General features: G+C 41.0%; 1 protein-coding gene across 1 annotated transcript; it reads right to left on the reverse strand.

The window, feature by feature from the left end:
* Positions 1 to 11843: 11843 nt before the first annotated feature.
* LOC307141803 (uncharacterized protein) lies at positions 11844 to 16849 on the reverse strand (the record flags this gene model as incomplete). Its single annotated transcript, XM_079842257.1, has 13 exons — positions 11844 to 11964; positions 12091 to 12332; positions 12432 to 12596; positions 12684 to 12876; positions 13166 to 13270; positions 13367 to 13452; positions 13558 to 13790; positions 13887 to 14169; positions 14358 to 14703; positions 15985 to 16080; positions 16264 to 16383; positions 16573 to 16650; positions 16764 to 16849. The coding sequence occupies 7 exons, from the start codon at positions 16847 to 16849 to the stop codon at positions 13663 to 13665; spliced, it is 1137 nt and encodes a 378-aa protein (XP_079698383.1). The 3' UTR covers positions 11844 to 11964; positions 12091 to 12332; positions 12432 to 12596; positions 12684 to 12876; positions 13166 to 13270; positions 13367 to 13452; positions 13558 to 13662.
* Between the last annotated feature and the right edge of the window lie 7410 nt (positions 16850 to 24259).

Genomic DNA, 24259 nt, shown 5'->3' on the forward strand with positions numbered 1-24259 from the left:
TTGTAACATTTTCCTTCATAGCTCACACTTGAAACTTGAAATACACTACAAGTAGTGTACTGGAAATACAGTAGTTATCTTTTGATACAAGAAACAAATATAGGTGCACTATTTAATTATGCAATTGATATATTTTCACTAATAAGGACAAGACTATAAATTAAATTAAATGCGATTTGGGGGCGGTTTTAACAATGTTTGGAGGCAATTGTAACACTGAAAAAACAAGTCATAAAAGCCTACCTCACCAGTCACCTCAAACCTCAAGCCTACCAGTAATCACTTTATTGCTGTAGTATCTAATAATGTTACTCTTTTTTGTTTTTTTTGTTTTTTGTATATGGTTCAAATCATGGGCGTCGGAAGCAAAAAAAATTTGTGTGGGTCCTTGCTAAACGTATAGTTCGGAAAGACAAAATTACGTAAATCGCCATATCATTGAGAGTGGCAGTAGTGTAGGGGTAAGACGCACGGCATCTAGTTTTGACACAAATTGACCCGCGGTTCGAGTCCGCCTTTCGCCGAACTCAATCTTCTCCGTTTTCCCATCACATATCAGATTGGAAAGGCATTTATTTTCAATAAAAATGAAGAAAATATTAGAAAAGTGGAAATAAAGCGTCTAACGTGTTTAATAATAAGTGTTTATCGATTAGGGGTAGGTAAACAGACATGTGCTGAATGTTAGAGATGATAAAAGTGAGTGGGTTCAATATCATTGATCGTAAAAAGTGGGTGGGTCTTGTCCCACCCACATACAATAGTTCCGACGCCCATGTTTCAAATTCTTTTAGATGTCAGCATCATATGCATTCAAAAAGCAAAATGAATTTTCTATTTTTTGCAGAAGACAAGGCAACTAATCTAGTGGTAACTCGATTTTAATTATTTAAATATATATTTTACTCAATTAATCAGCTGATGATAACATTCACACTTTCTGTCTACACACATATAAAACACACATTATTTTATACAAAGAACGTATGTTATACTACTTGATGATTCATGTTTATAGAACAAACAGGTGTATTTTAATACACTCTTTTTAAATATAGTTTTACATTTAGATTTAGTGAAATATGTTCATTTTCTAACAGAAAAGTCAACACAGACAAACAAGGTGCTTACTTCGGGGGCAATTGTGACACAATGTTACAATTGCCCCAGATGTTGCAGCCATGATAAAATCTCATATGCTACTAGCTAGCCACACCTATATTAGCATAGGCTGTTCAAGTAAAAATGTAAAAAAAAATTATCAATAACCTATGGATAAAATGCATGTAAAGTTTAAATTCGCAGTCATCTAAAATTTAGGCAGCAGAAGAAAAATACTGTACATCCAAAAAGTAACTTTCATAACTCAAAATCAGTATTTTGTTTATAACTTCTGCTGAGGTGAAATGATCATTTTTTTTCACAGGCAGAGAGGGAATTCTACTGAGCATGTGCAGATTAAGTGTCATCAGCTTGTTTTGAGTGTGTTCATATAGCCTACCCTTTTGGGACACTTGAAATTTAGCTCAGGGGTATTCCAATAGATGTTACTACACTTCGAGTGGAGTTAACCTGTGGCGAATTCAATTGAATGGGTATGATTTGGAAAGGCACCTCTCAATGAAAGGTCTAACAGCTGAAAATGCATATCAGAGCAAAAACCAAGCCATGAGGTCAGAGCCGGCCCAAGGCATAAGCAAACTGAGCGGCTGCTTAGGGCCCCCTTTGCCACCAGGGGGCCCCCAAGAGTATGTTAGAAATATAGAAATGCAGTATGTTATTTCATGATGATTGAAATCGCGAAATGGCCTTAAACAATTACTAAACTGCAAAATGTTACGTTTTCTAATAGCCTATATGCACGGATTGATTCTGACAGTATTGCACGAGCTTGCGGCGCCATCGGCCAGACACTATTTGCTTGTTAGCCAGGGTTCAAAGTCCAAGTGCGAGAAAACCAGCGCTAAAACGTAACGTCAGTTGCCCGGTAACCTTTTTATGAATGAATGTTTTTGAGAATGTGAGATGGTTTAGTGCGAATATCTTGTCTGACGTGCTGCATGTTTTGTACGGAGTACAGCATAGCTTCCAGTTTCTCAATAAATGTTTTTTCTGCAAACTGCTATAGGCCTATCGTCCCCTTGGAATTATAAGTTTCCTTTCGAGAGTACTCTCGTATTGCGTTTTGCTAAACGCTATGGGGGAATTTCCTTTCCTCGAGATTTTGAAGCAATTTTTTTATCCTAAAAATACTATGTAAAATGCAGTGCAGCTGCACAGCTCTCAGCAGGAAGCAGCTGCGTGCTGATTGGCTGTGCCGCTGCTACTGCAGGAACCTATGGGGAGACCGCTGGGCGGGACGGACAAATCAGGTCCCTCTAATATTCCTGCCACAAGGGGCAGCAGAATTTGCATAGCCAAGGGTATAAAAGACCCTGGCTGTGTTCGAAATCGCCCCCTATACCCTTAAATAGGGCACTATTTGAGTGAACATCCATTTGTAGTGGTGTCCGAAACAATAGTGGACGTTTTTGAGTGCACTCATTCAATCCCACCATGCACCGCAATAACGAGTGTACAGTAGATTTACGCGCTGGAGAATATGCTTGTTCGATGCCCGATCGGCGTATCCGATCAAAGTCCTGCGAGAGCATTTCGAGAGCAAACGAGAAACAACTGCTTATGTATGGAGTCAAAATAGGGCCACATATATCTGCAAAATACCACAATGTTTTGCAAACAAAAAATATGTTTTGCAAAAAAAAAAAATTGGGCATGATTAATTGCATACATTTTTTTAATCATGTGTTTTTTTTTAATTAATGAGTTAAATTGACAGCTCTACTTGTAACACTTTACCCCAACACTGATGATGTGTCAGACAGATTCAAGAAATGATTCCTGATGTAGTTTGGTTAGTTAACATAGCTGAGAGCTGTATGCATGCAACATGGGTATTTATAACCCTTACACCAGAATGCTAGACATCGATGGATCATCCTCTGCATAGAAAGTGAATGAGATTGGGCAAATTAATTGAGACAGCGAGAGATCAGCACAGTTGCTCAGCCTCAAGGGCGAGTGGCCAAATTTAAGTCAGATTGTATTGATTGACGTAACGAGAAGGACGTCTTCGTCCCTTGTACACACCCATGTACACACCCCAACCTCTTGACCCCTCCCCCACGTCAAATCAGGGACACAAAGCGAGGCGCAAAGAAAAATGAAGCGCAAAGGAAAACTTGCGCCGCAGAGGCACGGATGACGGAAACGCGGATTTAAAGGAGCGGCGCAAAGGTGTTGCAAAGTCAATGCTGCAAGTTTTACTTTGCTAAACTTTATTTTTTCTCTCAGTGGTAACTTTTCTTTTGCAATTATTATTTTTTTACTTGCAAAAAAGCATTTTTTTCTCAATATTCAATTTTTTTTGTGCAAAATTATTATTATTTTTTGCAAAACTTTTTTTTTTTGCAAAACATATTTTTTGTTTTCAAAACATTGTGTTATTTTGCAGATATATGTGGCCCTATTTTGACTCCATACGTTCTCTCACTCAACCAGGCGGTGTAGTATACTCTCAACGCACTGTGAGAGCCGCACCCTGATGAATGAACTTACCGCTGTCCGATTCGCCCTATGTACCATTCTCCATTACTCCACTACTCCAAAAACGAGTCAACAAGATTAAAGTTAACCCTATAACTCTTTACTTGTGTGGCACTGAACTTACTTGGAAAGGGGAATAATAAAGTAACTAATAAGCATTTAATTAAAAAAATAACAATAATATGTATAAAGTATAATATATATATATATATATATATATATATATATATATATATATATATATATATAGTATAGTAGGCCTATATATTTCATACTTTATAGTATTATAGGCTTATTATAGGCTACTATTTATATTATGGGCGTCAGAAGCAAAAAAAATGTCGGTGGGTCCTTTAACAGAAACATTTTACTGGAGTAGATGCAATTTACATAAAAATATATTTAAATATATCGGCTTGTTTAAACGTCTGGTTGAGGCAGACACACCTACGGAATACACAATCTTCATCAGCAGCAATAGTGTAGGGGTAAGCCGCATGGCGTTAAAATTTGACGCAAATTGATCAGAGGTTCGAATCCGTCTTTTGCCAAACTCGCACTGATCCTTTTTTCCATCAGATCGGAAAGGAATTTATTTTCTATGAATATGAAGAAAATATTAGAAAAGTGAAAATAAAGCTTCTAACGCGTTTAATCAGTGTTTATCAGGGTATTTAAACAGACGTGCTCAATTAGAGACGATACAAGTGAGTGGGCCCAATATCATTGCTCTTAAAAAGTGTGTGAGTCGATGCCATCTCCTGGCGAAACGCAGGAATTCATTCAATGCACGGCGCGACTCTCACAGTGCATTATGGGTATTCTCTAGCCGTCGAGCATACATCGGTTGCAAACTCGTTATTGTGGTGCATTGTGGGATTGAATGAGTGCACTTAATAACTTCCACTATGGTTTCGGACACCACTAAATGGCTGTTCCCTCAAATAGTGCCCACAGCTAAATCAATCATCCATCCATCTTCCGAACCGCACTGGTCCAGCCCAATATCATGCATACAGGTATAAATTATCCTTTTTAAGATGATTATTATATTGTTTGATTAAGGTTACATGCTAGTTTCCGTAGCAGAGTTCAGGATAAATCTTTTAATTATTACTGGAGCTGCCAAACAGCAAGCACAAACTGCAAAAACGGCAGCCTTTCCGGCGCACTTAGTGTCCGAAATCACTCACTCGTTTTCGAAGTGGACTATATCAGTGGACTAATGTAGGGAATAGTGAATGAGGGTATAGGGGGTGATTTCGGAAACAGCCCCTGTCTCGCCAGGTTCGTCAGATTATTTCTTCTTCAGCGACTCACCTCGCTGAGCTCTGGATTGATTGAAGCCCGCCGTCGAAACGCTACCAGCGGAATCCCTGCAGCCCTGAGGACGCCGGATTCCAACCTGGTCTCCGCCTTCAGCCGCCTGCTGTTCCAGCTGCGCCATCCGGCGTTAAAATATCCTTTATACTGTGTATGTGTGTATATGTGTGTGTGCGTTGCTGGCAACGCCACTTCTAAGAGCTTACTAGCTCTCCACCTCTCTTCTCTCGTGTCCGGCGCGTGTTTTTGCGCCGCGAACAGAGAACATTAGTCTTCCGCCGCTTCAATAAAGCCGCGGACATACGGAGCTCTCCTTTTCTCTCGCTTCCGTCGCACTGAGAAGCACCACAGACAGAGATTGTTATATCCCTGCCGCGCTAATGGCGCCGCGGACATACGGAGCTCTCCTCTTCTCTCGCTTCCGCCGCTTTGAAAATGGCCGCGGACAGAGAATGTTATATCCCCGCCGCGCTAATGGCACCGCGGACATCTCGCTCCGCCGCTCTGAAATGGCCGCGGACAGAGAATGTTATAATTCTGCCGCGCTGATAAGCGCCGCGGACAGAAGATGTGCACTTCTGCACACGAGTGAACTCGAGCCTAAGCTCTCCTCACTCTTCCTCCTTTCTACTCTTCTTCTCTCGCTTCCGCCGCTCTGATAATGGCCGCGGACAGAGAATGCTAGAGTAGACAAGCGAACTCAGGCTGCTGGATATATCGAGAACGCACTTACGTCACAGCCGTTCTCGCTGCAGCGCGCGCTTGCTGCCAAGGGGAAACTGCCTTATATGGCAGCGCGCGCTCTCTCTCCACAGCGCGCGTTCGCTGACTAGAGCGCGTCCTACGTCATAACACGCGCTCTCCGTCTAGAGCATAACGGTGTTGTAAAATGGCTGCCAAGCCTGCGCCTTTTTTCACAATATCACTTCTCCCAGTCCCCTCTATTAGGCGGCTGAAGTGGTTCAACACTGTAGGTAATGTGTCCACTACATAGTGTGCACTCCTGCATAAGCACTGTTAATTCAGTGCCACAAAATCACTCATTAAAACCTGATATTCTCCCAGTTCCCTTGGTTCAGGTGACTGGAGATGTAATATTGCAATTAACTAGCCTGTGGTCAAACATGCTCGGTTGCACACTAACGCTGTTATGCGTTTACCTCTGTGAACTCGCTCGCCGGCGTACGCCGCGAGTACTCTAATGTAAGTGGCGTCCACTATACAGTGCGTGCCACCACACATTATTTACAATGAATCAGAGCTTTTCTAGTGGCTAGGCAGACCCGCGCCTGCAGAGCACGCGCTATCCATGACTGCCAGAGCCCTGCCGCTAGTGTGCACGTGGACTAATCTGCAAGAATGCGTCCACTTTACAGTAACACTATCCTAACACAGTGTTACGAGTTCATCTGTAGGCAGTGTGCCAACATCAAAGTTGTACCCCTACACTCAAGCACTTCCCTATGTCCCCCAGCTCCCTGCACCCAGGCGGCTGGAAACATTATTCCATCAAATCGACGAGCCCGTAAACAAACACGCTCGCCTGTACACAAGCACCATTTCCCCAGTGACAAAAAACAAAGCGTTCGCCCGCTATTCTGCGTTCCCCGGCCCCCTGCACTCAGGCGCCTGGGAACATTATTTCCACAGTCTACGAGCCCTTGACCAAACGTGCTCTCCTGTACACAAACACAATCTCCTTGGTAAGCGCCACTTCCACGGCGACCCAAATAAAGCGTGCGTCGCCATTCAGTGCACGCCGCCTCTCACAGTGCCACTAGCACAATGCAACCGGGCTAACAGGTCCCTGTTACTCAGTGACCCGCCCCACAAATTAATTCAACCCCTGGCTTCACAAGCCTAGGCCTGGCAGGCTATTTCCGGCATTTCGACAGGGGTGTTGAACATAATAACAAGGTTACTCGCTACAGTTCGCTCGTAGACCACCGTGCTTTCGCACTGTGGTAGAGACAGCGGTGAGAAGCGACATGAGTCATGTGCTTCGAACCGAAATATCAAAACTGTTAAATAAAGGGAGCGGTGGAAACTGTGCACCCCTCACAGAGCGAGTCAGGCTTTTACAGTCGCTACTTCCTTGTGCCAAAAGAAGGGCAGTGGTCTCAGGCCATTCTAGATCTCAGACATCTGAACAAGGCACTTATGAAGCGCCCGTTCAAATGTTGAAAATGAAACAAATCCTTGCGCACATTCACCCGGGAGATTGTTTTTTCACTGTGGATCTAGAGGATGCCTTTTTCCACATACAAATAGCCCCTCATCACAGGCCATTCTTGAGATTGCCTTCAAGGGGAAAGTTTACCAATACAGGGTGTTACCCTTTGGTCTATCTCTGGCTCCCCGCACGTTTACGAAGTGCATGGAAGCGGCGCTAACCCCGCTGAGGCTTCGGGGAATGAGAATTCTCAACTATCTCGACGACTGGCTCATAATAGCTCAGTCAGAGATACAGTTATTGAACCACAGATCTCGGCTTCTCAACCATTTGAAATGCTTGGGCCTCAGAATCAATGTGGCAAAGAGTTCATTGTCTCCCACACAGAACGTTTAGTTTCTGGGAACGGTGTTAGACTCACTACAGATGAACGCACGACTGACGTCACAGCGCACGCTCTCTGTTCAGGACCGAGCGGTTTCCCTCAGGTCCGGTGCATACACTCCTCTCGAACACCTTCAGAGGATGTTGGGTCTCATGGCCTCGGCGGCGCCAGTCCTCAGACTAGGTCTGTTACACATGCGCCCCCTACAGCGCTGGCTGAATCGCCGCATTCCAGCTCACGCATGGCTCTCGGGCCGATTAAATATCACGGTAGACCACAGCTGTGTGTTGGCTCTGGCTCCTTGGAAAAATCCTGTCTGGTATCAGACGGGCATGAGTTTGGGCACTGTTACGAAGTGGAAAGTTATCTCGACAGATGCATCCAACCTAGGTTGGGGAACCCTTTACGAGGGCAGGCCAGTCTCCGGTCTCTGGTCAGACTCGGAAAAGAGCCTTCACATAAACTGTCTAGAGATGAAAGCGGTCACGCTATCGCTAAGAGCTTTCTTTCCGTACATAAAGCACCACCATGTCCTGATCCTTACGGACAGCGGGGCAGTGGTAGCCTATATAAACTGCCAGGGCGGTCTAAGATCTATTGGTCTACACACAATGGCGGAAAAAATTCTAAAATGGGCGGAGCACAACCTGAGTTTGCTGAGAGCGACTCATGTGCCAGGGATTCTGAATCTGGGTCCGGACATGCTGTCCAGGGGCAAGTGTCCCCAGCAGAGTGGTCTCTTCACCTACAAACGATTCAGACAATTTGGGGCTTGTTTGGAGAGGCAAAAGTGGATCTTTTCACCTCGCAAGACAATGCTCAATGCCTAATATATTTCTCCAAACACAAGGACGCGTTGGCCCACGAATGGCCCAACCTTCCTCTTTATGCTTTTCCCTCAATCTCAATGTTACCTCAGGTTATAGAGAGGATCAGGGAGAGCGAATGCGCTGTGCTTTTAATAGCCCCGCTTTGGAGAAATCAACCTTGGTTCTCACTGCTAAGTCGGATGTCAGATACAGCTCTGTGGCCTCCTCATGCAGGCGAAACGGCAGATCTGGCATCCCCGTCCCGATCTATGGGCGCTTCATGCCTGGCCCATCAACGGGTACATGAGAACCTCTCTGAAAGTGTATTAAACACTATTTCTGAAGTTAGAGCCCTCGCGACCAGGCGGCTCTATTCAGGCAAATGGTCAGTCTTTTCGGACTGGTGTAAAGCATGAAGCTTGACCCCACATAATTGTGAAGTGTCAGAAGTGCTCACTTTTTTGCAAGAGCTACTGGACGCGGGTCGTTCCCCCTCCACGCTCAAGTTTATGTGGCTGCTATAGCAGTGTATCACATTCAAGTGAATGGACTGTCACTGGGAAAGAACGATCTTATCGTGCACTTCCTCAAAAGGGCTAGAAGGCTTCACACCTAGCCCCCCTTCAGTCCCTATATGGGACCTGTCCACGGTCCTGGATGCTATGAAAGGCTCAACATTCGAGCCTCTGCGTTGGTGAGCTTAAAGCTCCTATCACTTAAGACCGCTTTTCTGCTAGCGATCGCATCAGTTAAGCGAGTGGGTGATCTGAACGCGCTCTCAGTGAGCGACTCTTAAGTCTCTTAAGTCAGAGCACAGGTTTTTTCACTTTCAGCACTCTCATCATCGTTAGATGAGGAAGATGCTAATTTGCTCTGTCCTGTCAGAGCACTGAGAATATACATAGAGCGTTCCGCTGCTTACAGGTAAACTGAACAGCTCTTTGTGTGCTTTGGCGGCCGCATCCGCGGGTGCTCGGTTACAAAGCAGACCTTGTCACGATGGATAGTGGATGCTATCTCGCTGGCTAATGAGTTCAAATATCTCAGCTGCCCTATAGGCATCAAAGTCCATTCTACTAGAGGCAAGGTCTCGTCGTGGGCTTGGTCTACTGGCATTTCGCTGAATGATATCTGTGCGGCGGCAGGCTGGGGCTCCCCGTCCACTTTTATCAGATTTTATAATTGGATGTCCCTGCCTTACAGGCTGGGCTTCTCGCCGTATAATACATATTAACCCCTTATGGCCCGATAGTCCGGTCTGGGTTAAAGGAGCTGTATGTAGGACTGTGGCCAAAACTGGTACTGCAATCACTTTCAAATTACTGTAGTGCGGTGTATCCCTCTCCCCCTCCCCCCTGACTCGAGGTTGCCAGATAGGCTGCAGGATCCAGCGGGAACGTAGGCTGCTACACGGAGCTTTCAATGGCAAGTGACGAGTCGTACACAGTAAGTTTTTTTTTTCTTTCCTTTAATTATGTTTATGCTTCAAGAGCGATGTTTTGTGAAGAAATTATGAATCGCAAAAATTTACTAATGGCGATTAGCCAAATATAATCGTAAATATGAACGCTCGTATGTGACAGTACATTCCCACATGAAAAATACTATAGTATATTATATTAAAATTACAGCAAAATTAATCTAGTAAATACTATAGTGTTTTTGAACCATACTGTAGTAAAGATGCTACAGTATATTGTAGTAACGTTATATTATAGTATATACTACACTTTGTTAATTTACTGTAGTATATTTACTATAGGACGGTTCAAAAACACTATAGTATTTACTAGAGTAATTTTACTATAATATACTATAGTATTTTTTTCATGTGGGTTGTTAGAACAGTAAGTTAGCTGTTAGTCTAACTTGTAACGGTAGAAGCACAAGCCTAAGTCACTGTGTAACAGATTTCAAAGATGCAGCTATTCATTTAGCTGAAGCTATAAGTGAAAGCGACCAGCTGTATTTTTTAACTTACCCTGCGGTACACGTCCATAACGCTAAAATATGTGATGTGGAAGATTACATGACATTCTATTATTTAGCTTGAAAAACAAGTAAGATACAAAACGTTACAAATGGGCCAAATTATTCACATAATAGGCTACAATGTGCTTTTCATTGGTGTAATGGACGTTACAAAAAGTTATTTTACCGTGTAATTGCGCCTAATGCTTCCAAACCAACGCTAACTTACTGCATAGTCCAAAAGGTAGATAATGTTTATTTTGAAGTAGCACTTGTACTGCTCACTTGTTTCAGCCTGATGCAGATCTCAGTTATGAGGTGCCCGCTGTCCTAAGTGAGGCTGATGAGAGCTGGCAAGGTGAGAGGAGGCCCAGACCAAGGAAAAGAAGAGCGAAAGGGAGAGACACAGGTGGAAGTGGTCCAGGAGACACAGAGCAGAGAGAAGGAGAGAATCTAGAGGGAGGAGATGGACCAGGTGGCAGAGGCCAGAGAGCTGGAAGAGGTCAGAGAGGTGGAAGAGGAGGAGATAATTCAGGTCCAAGTGCTGTAGTTGGCAGCAGAGGAAGGAGAGGGAGAGGGAGAGGAGGCAGAGATGCAGAGGAAGAGAACAGAGTTCAGATGATCCAAAATGACCGAAGGGTACGGACAGAGGTTTGTGTTTTCCAGAGTATGCTAAACATTTGAAATACTGCAGTAGCATTATATACGGTATAATGTACTATATATATACTGTAGCATTATGCCTTGTAATAAGATGTCACCATTTAAATCAATGTCAGCATCTTTTGTAGTTTTAATCAAATGTAAATGCAAAAATTTCTTTTGTGGTTTGTTTACTTAGGCACTCATTCAGGGCATGAGTGAATTGAGGCTACGAGCACTAGCCACCCAGGTCTTCTCCCGGAACCCTGGATTAGTTTTTGATGCTCTTCCTCCATTGGATAGCACAACCCCACCTAACGCTGCTCTTCCATGGTGCACCTGTGGGAACTGCAGGGAAATGGCCACAGATGCTGAAAGGAAATGCTGTGGACAGTGTCCTGACTACTGCATCAGCAAATTGGCACATTTTGATCTGTATTGTCTGGAAGATGGTTATTTACGTATACACAGAGATTACAGAAATGATGTGTTGGTGGTAGCTGAAGTTAGAGAGCCAGGAGATGATAGCAGACAATTTAGGTATGCTGCTTATCGTCAATACATCTTTTGGCAGCATGGGTCAATGGGTCAGGGGAACCGGCGTGTTATTCCCAGCTGCTGTATATGGAGAATAAGGGACAAATACCCCGACCCCCAGGGCCAGTACACTGGCTTTGTACCCACCATTTGAAACCACTCTACCGTGAACAGTTTACTTCTAGTTATTTATTGTTGTAAATATGGTTTTATATATTGTTTTCTGATTTGTTTTGTTTTTTAATTTATTTGTTTGTAAAGAGCCTTCCTCCCTTTTTCAATAAAACATTTTTATTCAGAATAACAATGCTATGCTTTTTACGATGTAGAGAAACAGTAACATAAATGGTATAATGATATACTGATAAACAGTATAGATAAATAACTAGACTCAGCTGCTCTGTACTTTTGAGAATTTTTATTCTGAAATTATTCATAAGCAGTTTGTGACACAAAAGGTCAGGGTTGTGAGGCTCTGGAAACTGGGCTTCACGGGTCTTCAGTCTGGAAAGTTGATACTGAGGAGAGCAAAATAAAAACTGAAGTTAGTTTATTTCAAACTTGGATGTGTTATGTCTGACATCTGACTTGGTGTGTGGCATGTAGCCCAAGGTGCAAAATAAATAAATTGGCATTCAACCTACCAAGACCTCTCCTGACTTGGGTGTGCAGGAGTTCCTCAATGGTAGGTGCCGGCACAGGGGGAAGTGGGCCGTACTTCCTGGGGTCATCAGGTCGTAGTGTTCTCCGTCTGGGCAACCCCTTACCAGCTAATCTCTTTTGAAGGATCATAGCTTGCAGTTCTGGGATGTAGCCATACGTCTTGGACACCTTCAGAGTGTAAAGCATATACCTGCGAGCATTCTTTTTGTACAGCCTCCTGTACCTGAAATAGAAGCAGAAAGGGGAGGGAAGAAGACATTTACAGCCCAAGGGCCATAATTGTTCAAAACAAATAGTATGTATAAATAAGCAAGTAACTTACTGTTTGCTTCCATCAGATTTGCACAACTCTGGGCGGTCCTTGTGGTAATTATAGTCCATCGCTGCTAGGAGCATCCTGGCCTCAAAGACAGGAGGGCTAAATGCTGTGCGCTTGCTAGCGTACATTAAAATATGGTTCTGGAAGGACTCCAGATCAGCAGTGGACCTGTGGGGGGAGGTTGAGAAGAGACATTTTGTTGGATTTTGAGAAGCACTTTCTAACTATAGTATGTGTACATACTCATTAAATTACCTAAAGTTTAGATATTTGTGGACCTCATTTAGCCACCGCTTGTTTCTAACAATGCTCTTCAGGCCTCATGTGCCATGGAGCCTCGCTCAAGCCACTGTTGAGTTCCGCCTGATTCAAAGTCTGCATGCTGGCAGCCTCCCAGCACCCACCTGTGTTCATTTGTCACATGATGTAGGAGCCCAAGCCACAGCTCCTAGAAATAATATAGAAATATAATGTACAGACAAAAACAAGCATGCATATTGTACATAATTCATTACTAATGATGATGCTGTTTGTAAGTACTGTAATCTAAGTGGGTCACATAACTGACCACAATGACAACTCTAGTTAGCTACCTAATGAAATAGCCAATATCCAACATCAAGAAACCATCCTAAATTATTATTTTTGCCAACAAGGTATATCTAGTAAGACTGCATGTTAGTTTCAAACAATATTCTTTTTAGATGACAACTATTTTCCAAACTATAACAACTTACAAGGAACTCTTGGTAAGAATCTGCTGTTTTGCAGCACCACCAAAAGTGGTTGACAACATCTTTCAGCCAACTGCTCAAACTGGACTGACTCTTGACCTGTGAAGCCTGGGATAGATATAACAGTAATCATTATAACATACCTAAAATTAGGGTAGATTGATATGCAGAAAATCTAGCCATAGAAATGACAGCTGAACTTACAGCATGGATCCTTTTTGCCAAATTCTTGGCCCCATGCCACATATCCAAGCTGTGCTGAAGCCCAAGGTCTTTGTATTTTCCTTTGTCTAATTAGGAAAAATAACATGTACAATTAGTACAGTAATGCCCCCCCCCCACCCCTCCAAAAAAGTTGTTCTATTTCAAGTAACGCACAATCAGTGCCAACTTACTCATTAGTGCGGAGATCTGGACATGGGCATCAGTGCAGACCTCCACTAGTTTCACTTCTTTTAAAAGAGTGTCGACTGTCCGCACAAATGCCTCTCTCTCCATGATCACAGAATTTCGCCCTGTCTCCCTTTTGTCCACAGTGATGACAGAGATGTTTCCCTGGATTCGTTCTCCATGGCAGTGTATGTACAGTACTGGGCGCAATGTCCAGGGCTGTCCATTCTTCCATCCGCTATTCAATTTGTAAACAAGAATCAATGAGTTTCACAGAACATCAAATTGACATAACATACTACTCTAGCCTAAATTAATAAGATGTGTACATTACCTACTATTACCACATCTCTGTCTTTTAGCCGTTGTATTGCCTCAGCCCTCCTCTCCTCCCAAAACTCCTTCACAGTGTCTACACCGTAGGTGTCCTGAATTGTGAAAAATGAACTACGGTCCACCATTCCCATGTTCATAAATTGAAACAGAAGCGAGACTTTGGCGTAGTTGCTTCCTGAGAGTAGGATGTTGCTTGCCAACATGAAGTCCCCTGCCAGCATACCGTACCTCACAGTAGGCTGTGACCTCCATCTCCACACAGTGTGGCTAACAGGGCAGGTCTGACAATAAATGGGACACAACTTAGGCTATTAAGCGTTATCAAATGTAAACATAGAATTGCTTCCACTAAGTGGAACTACAACTCTGGAAGCTTAATTGGGTTTCATAAAACCACTGTCAACGTATTACCATTGTCTCCAACATCAATCTACACTTATTTGAAAAGTATTATGATTATAACACCTACCCATTCCATGATGCTTGCAGTACCCCTGCGTGTAATGGAAATTTCGAATGGAGGGTGACACTGACAATCCACTTGGCTGACGTCACAAATGTAAGGGCACTTTTGGACCGGAAGCACAAGGAATGTTGCAAGCTCCTTCAAACAGTCTTCATAAGTGATGGAGGCCCGTTTCCCGATTAGGTCATCTTCAGTCATGACATCCAGTCTATCAGGAAAGTCAGGTTGTTGAAGTGGAGGTACGGTGACTGATGGAGGGTCTACATCCAGGATGTCATGTACTGTCTCACTGGCATCTATCAAAGGCAGATTGTCAAGGCATGGTGGTGCCTGCAATGCTCCACCCAACCTAAAGACATGAAATATATATTTCTCAATTACAGATAGAAATCCATTTGATTAATAAAATTAAAATGGTAAATACTGAGAGGGGGTTATATTTGAGGTTCTACAGGGACCTGGGGCCCGTTCTTCGTACCTCGCTTAATACATCTAAGATGATTTGACAGATCCCAGATCTTTTAATCGTGATAACTGATCTCTGGCTAATTTGGTTCTTCAAACGAATTTGCGGATTGGATTAAAATATCTGGATTAAATTATCTAAGATTACTGAGCGTTCTTTTTTTCCCTGAAGAGGGCAGATGCATCGATACTCGAAACCACGATCAGCATTGCAGCGATTGGCTGGCGTCAAGACAGCAACGTAATGACATCATATAATTAAAAAGCCACCTGGCAAAAAACTTGACAAATTACACACAAAACCCCCACGAATTTCTGAACCTTTATAAGGAAACAGCCAAACGACCAAACCAACATAAAAGTTATAATAGATAAATGATAAATGTTTTTTTTGTTTTTTTTAAACATGATTACCAATTTTTATATTCACGATTTTATACAGTATTTGTACACCCTTTACATTTTTATTTCAATGTTGTAATTTAATTTTTAATTTAATTTGAAGCAGATTTGTAACGTGACAGTATTTAAATTTCTTATGGGTCAAGAGCAAATTATCCTCTCTTGCGCTGCATCAAGCCACTCCCATAATATCCGTGATCACTTAATGCACGGCTCAGATTAACTGTACAACATGTGTGTAAACCAATAAAAACAAAATTATATAAAGTAATTATTCCATCACAAATAAATCTCTCAATCAAGTGGCTGTGTCTATAGTATTATACACAACATTATACATTCTCATATACATATACAATATAACATTTTTATATTATTATTTAAAATTATTATTATTGCCCCTGGTTCAGTAATGCACTCTTGTAATAAAGTAGCAGTGGCTGGGACAGATTTTAAGTATCACCTCAAGATGCAATCTAATCCTGTTTACATGAAATAAGCCTGCTCCCGAGTAGGTTTAAGCTTACGGACCTGTTACTATGACAGTAAGTCCAGGATGAGCTTCGAAGAACCAAACAATCCAAGATCATGCCAAATCGTCAACAATCAAATCCAGCTAACTGAGTTAGCGAGGTACGAAGAACGGGCCCCAGGAATTCTTTAAAGCACCCACATCTTTTATCTTTATGTGTTTACGTATTTCATTGAATGAATATCCGAGGATGTATTGTGAATAATTTGTGAGGATCCAATGGTAACATACCGAATACAAATACGAGAGACATAGTCCTCATCTTCACTATCATCTGCTTCAATCTCCTCATCATTACTAACACCTTCACTGTCACCCCAATCAATTCTGGCAAATTTGATAGAAAATGATATTGGTTAATACACAGCTGTTACAACTCCTTGACTCGAGGAGAAGCAACATGAATGGAGAGGCCATACACAGAATCCAATTTACAAAATATTGAATATTTAATCAAAAAGACAAACATAACTACAAATAAAGATTAAAGATAACACAAGTACAAAACACATCATGCCCTTGACTGGAGAGGAGGAGAGAGCCAACAGGATGTCCAAGCTACCAGGACCGCAGAGATCACGCTCCCAGCCTCTTGTCCCAACACAGAGAGCCCTCTTGTCAACTCTCAAACTTCTTATAAGCAGCATGGTCAATCACCGTCAATTCTCCACACCTGTATCACAGCCCTCAACCTGAAACACACACACAACATTTACCCAGAGACCCCTGCTGGACAAATAAAGTACTACTCGCCCGTGAGTCATCACAACAGCATATCATCTTGTTACACAATATACAGTCAAACCCAGTGGAACTTACACACTGTTCATTAGGTCATTAATCTCCTGCTCATTCATGAGCTGGTTTTCAGCATCCTGGATGCTCATGTTCTGTAGACTAAAAGAAAACAATTCAGCGGTCATAATGGATTTTTAAAAAATCCATGTTGCTTTGTTCAACATAATTTCTTATCATTAGGCATATTAGGAAGCTTGAGAGGCTTTTTCTACCTTTCCTCCAGAACCTCAGATGCATCCATGGTGCGCTCATCATCTTCCAGTCTTTCCTCAATAGGCGGCAGGTCCTCTCTGTACATGTTGTAGTTGTTTTAGACCAAAAATGTTTCCAAATATGCAATGGCAATTAAAACAAATGTGGTACTGACTACTGACCGATTTGAAAGTGTTTCAGACGATGCACATCCAATACTGGAAAGTGATGGTGCAGTCTGGTGGTGCTTCTTCCAGTATCTCTTACTGGGGGTTGAGGTGCTGGGGCCATAATAGCTGAAGAGACAAGCGTTTTTGTCATAAGTAGGCTAACAAATAACAAACATTGCCACAGCAAGTATAACGCGGGACAAATTACGCCATGTCAGCGTTCAATATCAACAATGGCTATCACATGGTTGATTTCAGTCCCATCAGAAACAATTGAGAGTAACTAAATAACATTTGCAATGGTCATACAGGTCAACTTGCAGCATGTTTTATCCACTATATATACGAAGAAAGAATGAGGAATAATTTTTACCGAGGTAACGTTAGGCTACTGTCTCAAATACGTTTTCACATTGCCATAATAATAGGCGTGCTAATGTTGTTTTCATCAGCGTCTCAGCATAATGACAGAGAAACAGGCTCTGATAATGCATTACTAATGTTAGCAATGACGACTCGCCATTTTTATTTACCAAACAATTCCTTAACGTTACCTTTTCAATTCAATGACCCACCTCCTCCATCTGCGCTAACCTAACGTTACTTTGCATGAACATGCACAACTTTGTTCGACTGTCGTGAATATTTGAAATGTCCATTTACATTAAGTACAAGTTAGCCAAACATAGGTTAACCTTACCTGTCCAGGAGAAAATTAGCAACGTTGGCGTCAGTCTTCAAATTCTTCTCCGTTTTCAGCCGTCTCCATCTTTCAAAGGCATCTCCTATACAAATCCTTGTTTTATTTCGGACACTGTCACAACATTTTCTGATTCATATCAAGGTCGTTTAGGTTTCGTAAAGTTAGACATTGTTTATCCAAAAAGTTTGTAGCTGCAGCTGTGGTAACTAGCAGAGCTGGCAACCCGAATGCAGAAACACTACTGACTTCGTGATTGGTAGATAGGTGGAGGGTGGCGCTTCAGGCATGACACAACATGTCAACATCAACATCAGTTGAGGGCTGCAACTTCAATTTTAAAATGACAATATCTTGGCCGGACAACTGTTGTCAGTGATATAAGTATTTGAAATTAACATGATTTCTTAATGTCTATTGACATATTAGGGCCATTTTATGATTAATTGAAATACATTTCTTACATACAGTTCCTTTAAGTATTTGTATAAGTCATAAACAATTTCCTTATAGGACTCGACTCTGTCTGGTCTATATATATATTATACATATACATATATCTTGTGTGATATTCTCATTGAAATAGCCCGACTCAGGTCTGGCTCATATGGGGACTTCTATGAATATCATATTTACAGGCCCACTTAGGTCAGCCTGGGTATGGTTTCTCCAGGCTATCAGAGCCGTTAAGCGAGCACTGCGTTTTGCATTGGTCCCCCATAGCGTTTAGCAAAACGCAATACGAGAGTACTCTCGAAAGGGAACGCTTCGGTTACTTACGTAACCTCGGTTCCCTGAGAAGAGGGAACGAGTATTGCGTTTGCTTGCCGTGCTTCGCTTGCTCAGGGAGTCGCTTCAGTTGATTTAACCTGACGAACCTGGCTATGCAAATTCTGCTGCCCCTTGTGGCGGGAATATTAGAGGGACCTGATTGGTCCGTCCCGCCCAGCGGTCTCGCCATAGGTTCCTGCAGTAGCAGTGGCACAGCCAATCAGCACGCAGCTGCTTCCTGCTGAGAGCTGTGCAGCTGCACTGCGTTTTACATAGTATTTTTAGGATAAAAAAATTGCTTCCAAATCTCGAGGAAAGGAAATTCCCCCATAGCGTTTAGCAAAACGCATTACTCGTTCCCTTTTCTCAGGGAACCAAGGTTACGTAAGTAACCGAAGCGTTGTGTAGCCTATATTTTGGAAGTTTTTATTTAGAAAATAAAAAAGGTTCTTTCTACACAGTCGAATGGAATGTAAAAAATAAAATTGTATTTCCGCCTAAATAAAAGCTCTGTTTAATGTTTGAAAGAAATCAACATTTCTTGTTTTTAAAAGAAGTCTCTTCTGCTCACCAAGGCTGCATTTATTTGATCAAAAATACAGTAAAAACGGTATTGTTGTGAAATATTATTATAATGTAAAACATCTGTTTTATATGTGAATATAGTAAAGTGTGATTTATTCCTGTGACAAAGCTGAATTTATCATCATTACTCCAGTCTTCAGTGTCACATGATCCTTCAGATTTCATTCTGATATGAAGATTTGATTCTCAAGAAACATTTATGATTATTATCAATGGTGAAAACAGTTGTGTACAATATTTTTAGGATTTTTTGAAAGCTTTCTATTTCAGGGATGTCTATATTCAATGCTGTTCTTTTGAGCCTCCTATTCATCAAAGAATCCTGGGGAAAAGTGAGCATATTCAGCATAAGAGACTACTTACATTTTTTTTTAAGTACATATCCCAGTCTGAACTGTAGTACAGTAAGACTTTGAATATTAACACCTGACCACTCCTGTGGGTTTGCTACTGTTACAATTAAAAACCATAACCACAAGGGTAAAACCATTACAGCCAGACATGATGAAAGCAACACAGCTACAACTACTAAAATTGATACTGGGTGTGCGAATTATCAAGAATTGACAAAAGTCAATCGTATTGGTGGCACCGAGGGGCCCCCAAATAAAATTCTGCTTAGGGCCCCATAAGGGCTTGGGCCGGCCCTGCATGAGGTCAAAGAAACTGCCTGTATAGCTCAGAGACAGGATTGTATCAAGACAGATCTGGGGAAGACTACAAACAAATTCTGCTGTATTGAAGGTTCACAGAAGTACGTACAGTATTTAGCCTCCTTAATCCAAAGAAGTTGAGCAATCGATGGAAGTAGAAATATGATTCAGCTTCTGTCACTTTAATTGATGGTGACCTTTGACCTACCACGCCCTCTTCCCCATGGACCACCCACATCGTTCCCCTCCCCCACGGTTGACCTTGACCACCCACCTTTTACCTTGTGTATCCTCCGGGGACCAATATGACCTTTGAGGGTTCATATTTGAAATACCGATGCCAGCCTATGACCTCTAGGACAACAATTTGAAGAATGATTGTTTTGAACTTGACAAGGCTATTTGAGGGATGATTTCGGGGGCACATCTGCAGGACACGTGAGGGGCTGCCACATTCCATAGCAGGGGAAATTTTTACTGAAACACAGGTAATCAAACATTGTAGTTAGCTAGGTGAAAATATATAAACATAAAAATGGTGCCTATGCATATACATTGAATGAAATTCACTATAAATCTCTCTAATCACTTCTCACACGTCCAGGGGTGTGTGTGTGTGAAACGGGAGATTGTCACAACAGAGAGGCTGCTAGTAGCATTCAGAAAATCATTTCCCTGCAAGAGAGATGACACAGGCACAGCATTGGGTCAGGGAGCAAACTCTGGGGGACTTCCACATGTTGGGTTTCCATGTCTTATGGAGGCTCACTGAATTTTGTACTGTGACTATCCCATGCACCTAAACACTGTCCCTCACAGAAAACTTTTTGCATTTTTACATTTTCAATAAATAAATAAATAATTTAATATAATTTATAAGCTGGTTTGCACATGGGGTTTTGATCAGGGGGGGAAATGTGTGGTATTACTACCCTTATGGCTACATTTAGTCCACACAACGTTAGGGAATACTTGAACCACACACACACACACACACACACACACACACACACACACACACACACACACACACACACACACACACATGTTTGTTTTTGTGAAATGTGAGGACATTCCATAGGCGTAATGGTTTTTATACCGTACAAACCATATTTTCTATCCCCTTACACTGCCCCTGCCCCTAAACCTAGCCCTCACAGGAGACTGTGCAGTTCACTTTCTGTGAAAAAAAACTTGTTCTGTGTGATTTATAAGCATTTTGAAAAGTGAGGACATGGGGAACGTCCTCATATTTCACCCTCTTTTTGTAATACCTGTGTCATACCCATGTCATTATACACATTTATGTCCTGATATTTCACAAAAACATGCCCACACACACACACACACACACACACACACACACACACACACAAATTGGTTCTATAGGAACTTATCTCTATTTTAAATGAATTGATTAAAAATAAAATATAAAACACAATGAATAATAACATATGTTACAAAAATTATTTGAGCACTTTTAGTTATAGTTTCAGCTAAATATAATAATAAATATTTAAATAAAAATAAATATAACAATACCTTACATTTTCAGAGGAAAAAAATCTGATAGTTTAAGTCGAAACAGCCCCCAGATCCTCCTAGAGATAAACTTCAGTGTGAATTGAATGCTTCAGACCCTCACAGAGACAGGAGGAGTTAGACCAGCTGAGCCTCTGTGCACCATGTCACAGCACATGTTAAGTTAGTCTACCAACGCCTTTCCAGAGCCAATGTTGTTTGTACTCATTTAATTTCAAAGCCTAATCTTAAAAGTTCAAATTAGATCTAAATAAAATCTTAATAAAATCGTATCTTCTTTGTCTTCCCAGAAGACTGGGGTATAAAGCTAACATCTGATCTCATGGTAGGAATGATTTTGCTTAAATTCAACCTAAAGTATATTTTTTACTAAACAGTGCTCTTCAAAAACTTTAGATTGTTTAAAATTTTAAGATCTTATTTCTACAAAGATTCACGCAGACCTTGATTAATAACCCTTAACCATGTATGAACCCAATGCAATGAAACATGTCGACAAAGTTTGTCACAAATCTCTATGTTTTTAAAAAATGTTTTAAAAGATTATTAGTTTGAGACGTATCTTTCTCTTTGGTCAATGAAAACATGAGTAAAAGTTTGTCTTGAGTAAATATTTGACCCCAACGATTTTGGAGGGTGTTAAAGGCCCTACAATGTTGTTGTTTTTTTTGTCAACCTAGTGAATCTACACATGCAAGGTCTTCGAAGTTGTGACTTCCAGGGTCAACGGGTCTCCTGAGAATATGAATTTTACCTTAAAACCAAAGATTTAGCAGTTGGTTTCTGACACAATTATTCGGTACTTTTATAAATGTCATGTTCTATAAAGGTTCATGCTACTTTTATCATCCTGATAAATATGAAAATAATACATATATGAATAAATACGAAAATAATACAATACAAAATAATATAATATAAGAATTCAGATGAAGCTTCTTATCAAACAAAGAAAAGAATATGTCATTTTCACTTGTGAGTATGTTTCAACATGTGTTATACCATATTTGTACTCTAGTTCACACTTGCTATTTGTTTTACTAGTGTCTAACGCATTAGAATCCAGATAATTACAAGCTAAGTTGATAGAGCTGTTTTTATTACCATTACCATTGTCTTTTTTCCTTTATTATTTTTGCCACAAATAAATAGATGTCGATTAAAGCTTATTGTCATTGCCTTTCCCCTACAGATTAAATCCAAACATGTTCTTTGTAGCAATTATGTGTGCACAAAACTTCCACAAAATTCCTATCTGGTTGTTGTCAGGGCAAGTTTGTGCAAATCAAGGACCTTTCACTTTAAACATATTTTTAAATGTAGCCTATGACTAAACTTTTTTTTGTTTTCTTTTGACAAACCTACATTTCAAAATATTTACCTATGGTGTTTCACAACCACAGAGAATGTTTTGCAATACTCATGAAACCTAATCTTGGTAAATTTTTCTCACCTAGAACCACTGATCTATATAAATGTAATTTATATGGATCAGTGCCTAGAACACAAAACTTTGTTTCATACCAATCAAGTATACTGTTTTACACATTTTGACTCTTTTTTTTTGTAGGTATCATGTCATTTTAGAGGATTTACTAAAAGATTAAATGCTCCAGAATCACAATCTTTGTAAATTATGTTTTTACTACTGTAAGGATCGGTTTTGGTGCTAAAACAAAAGTTGAGATACAAACCCCAGCAATAGAACAATAAAAGTCACTAATCTTGAGAGAAGATCTCACAGAAACTGTGGGACACCACCCTGATGAAACATTTTTCCCCCCCTCCCCATTTTGCCCTCTCCTTGCCCTGTTTTCAAGTCAACAAATGCAGATATACCAGTGATGATGTATCTTGTAAATCTATTGTTTTATCCCTTTCATGTTTGATGTATTTTTAAAGGTCTCGGTGCGAATGGTAAAATGGTCTCAGTTTCACTGCAGTCACTAGTAGTATTAGAAAGATTGAAAACTAATGAGAATTCAGTTCTCCTTTTGAGGAGTCTCTTCAAAGATATCTGATCCACTCCCCCAAAACCAGGTGTTTGTGTAGCAAATATTTACAACCCTTTAGTTGGAGTATTTAAGGGAGGGTAACATAGCTTTCAGTGGGAAAAAATTCTGTAGCCAGAACCCCCATGTGGTGCTGTGTCGGTGTCTTTGGGGCACACACACACACACACACAGCATGTAGATTATGAGCCAGACAAGATGACTCTTTTAAATTATTTTCATATTGCTTTGCAATTGTGTTTTATGTTTTTACGCTGATCAGTTGTGTACCATGGATTCTTGTTTACTTATTTACTTTTCCTGTCTGGCCAAAATAAATGTTAATCTTGATTTATCTTGTATTATTCTGAAATAATTTTTCTAGTATGGATCGATGTAGACTCCTTAATTACCGCGAAATCTAGTGTTATGATAGATCATACCGATGACGGCACGACTGAAGCATTGGGCGCAGCATGCGCGATATTCCGATTTCTGACTATTGCTGGATTAGCAAGTTGTAGTTAGTGGATATGACTAAAATTACGCTTTTTGTTGAGTGAGCATGGGCAACCACTTAAAGGTAAGATATTCACTCTGCATCATCTGACTAATCTCAGAAGTATAATTTTGTGTCCGTGAACGCGCGGTCCGGACGCGTCTGTTTCTCTGCGATTTTGGGTCTCTTGATGAACGGATTTGAAAACTAGGAAGATACAAAGAAAATCAACGATCTAAATTAAATCGCAACTAATCTTAAAATCAGCTGATAAACTCTAAACGTAGCACACTTTATGGAGTCACATAAAATTGGAGTCAGATAAAATTATTAATGGAGTCAGATTTAAAATGAGATATCAATAAATTAAGAGAACTTCACCAAAATGCTGAAAAGGCTTACACGCAGAATTCCTTTTGACCAAGCCATTAGTATCCGGTTTTTGGGCTAAATGGATGGAAGTTTACACTACTCCACTAGATTGATCATATTTAGTCAGATTTCAGGTGACCATTTTTTCAGGCATAATCTTTAGATTAGATTAGATTAGATTAGATTCAACTTTATTGTCATTACACAAGTACAAGTACAAGGCAACGAAATGC

The sequence above is a fragment of the Gobio gobio genome (genome assembly GCF_949357685.1).
Source record: "Gobio gobio genome assembly, chromosome: 18".
NCBI lineage: Eukaryota > Metazoa > Chordata > Actinopteri > Cypriniformes > Gobionidae > Gobio > Gobio gobio.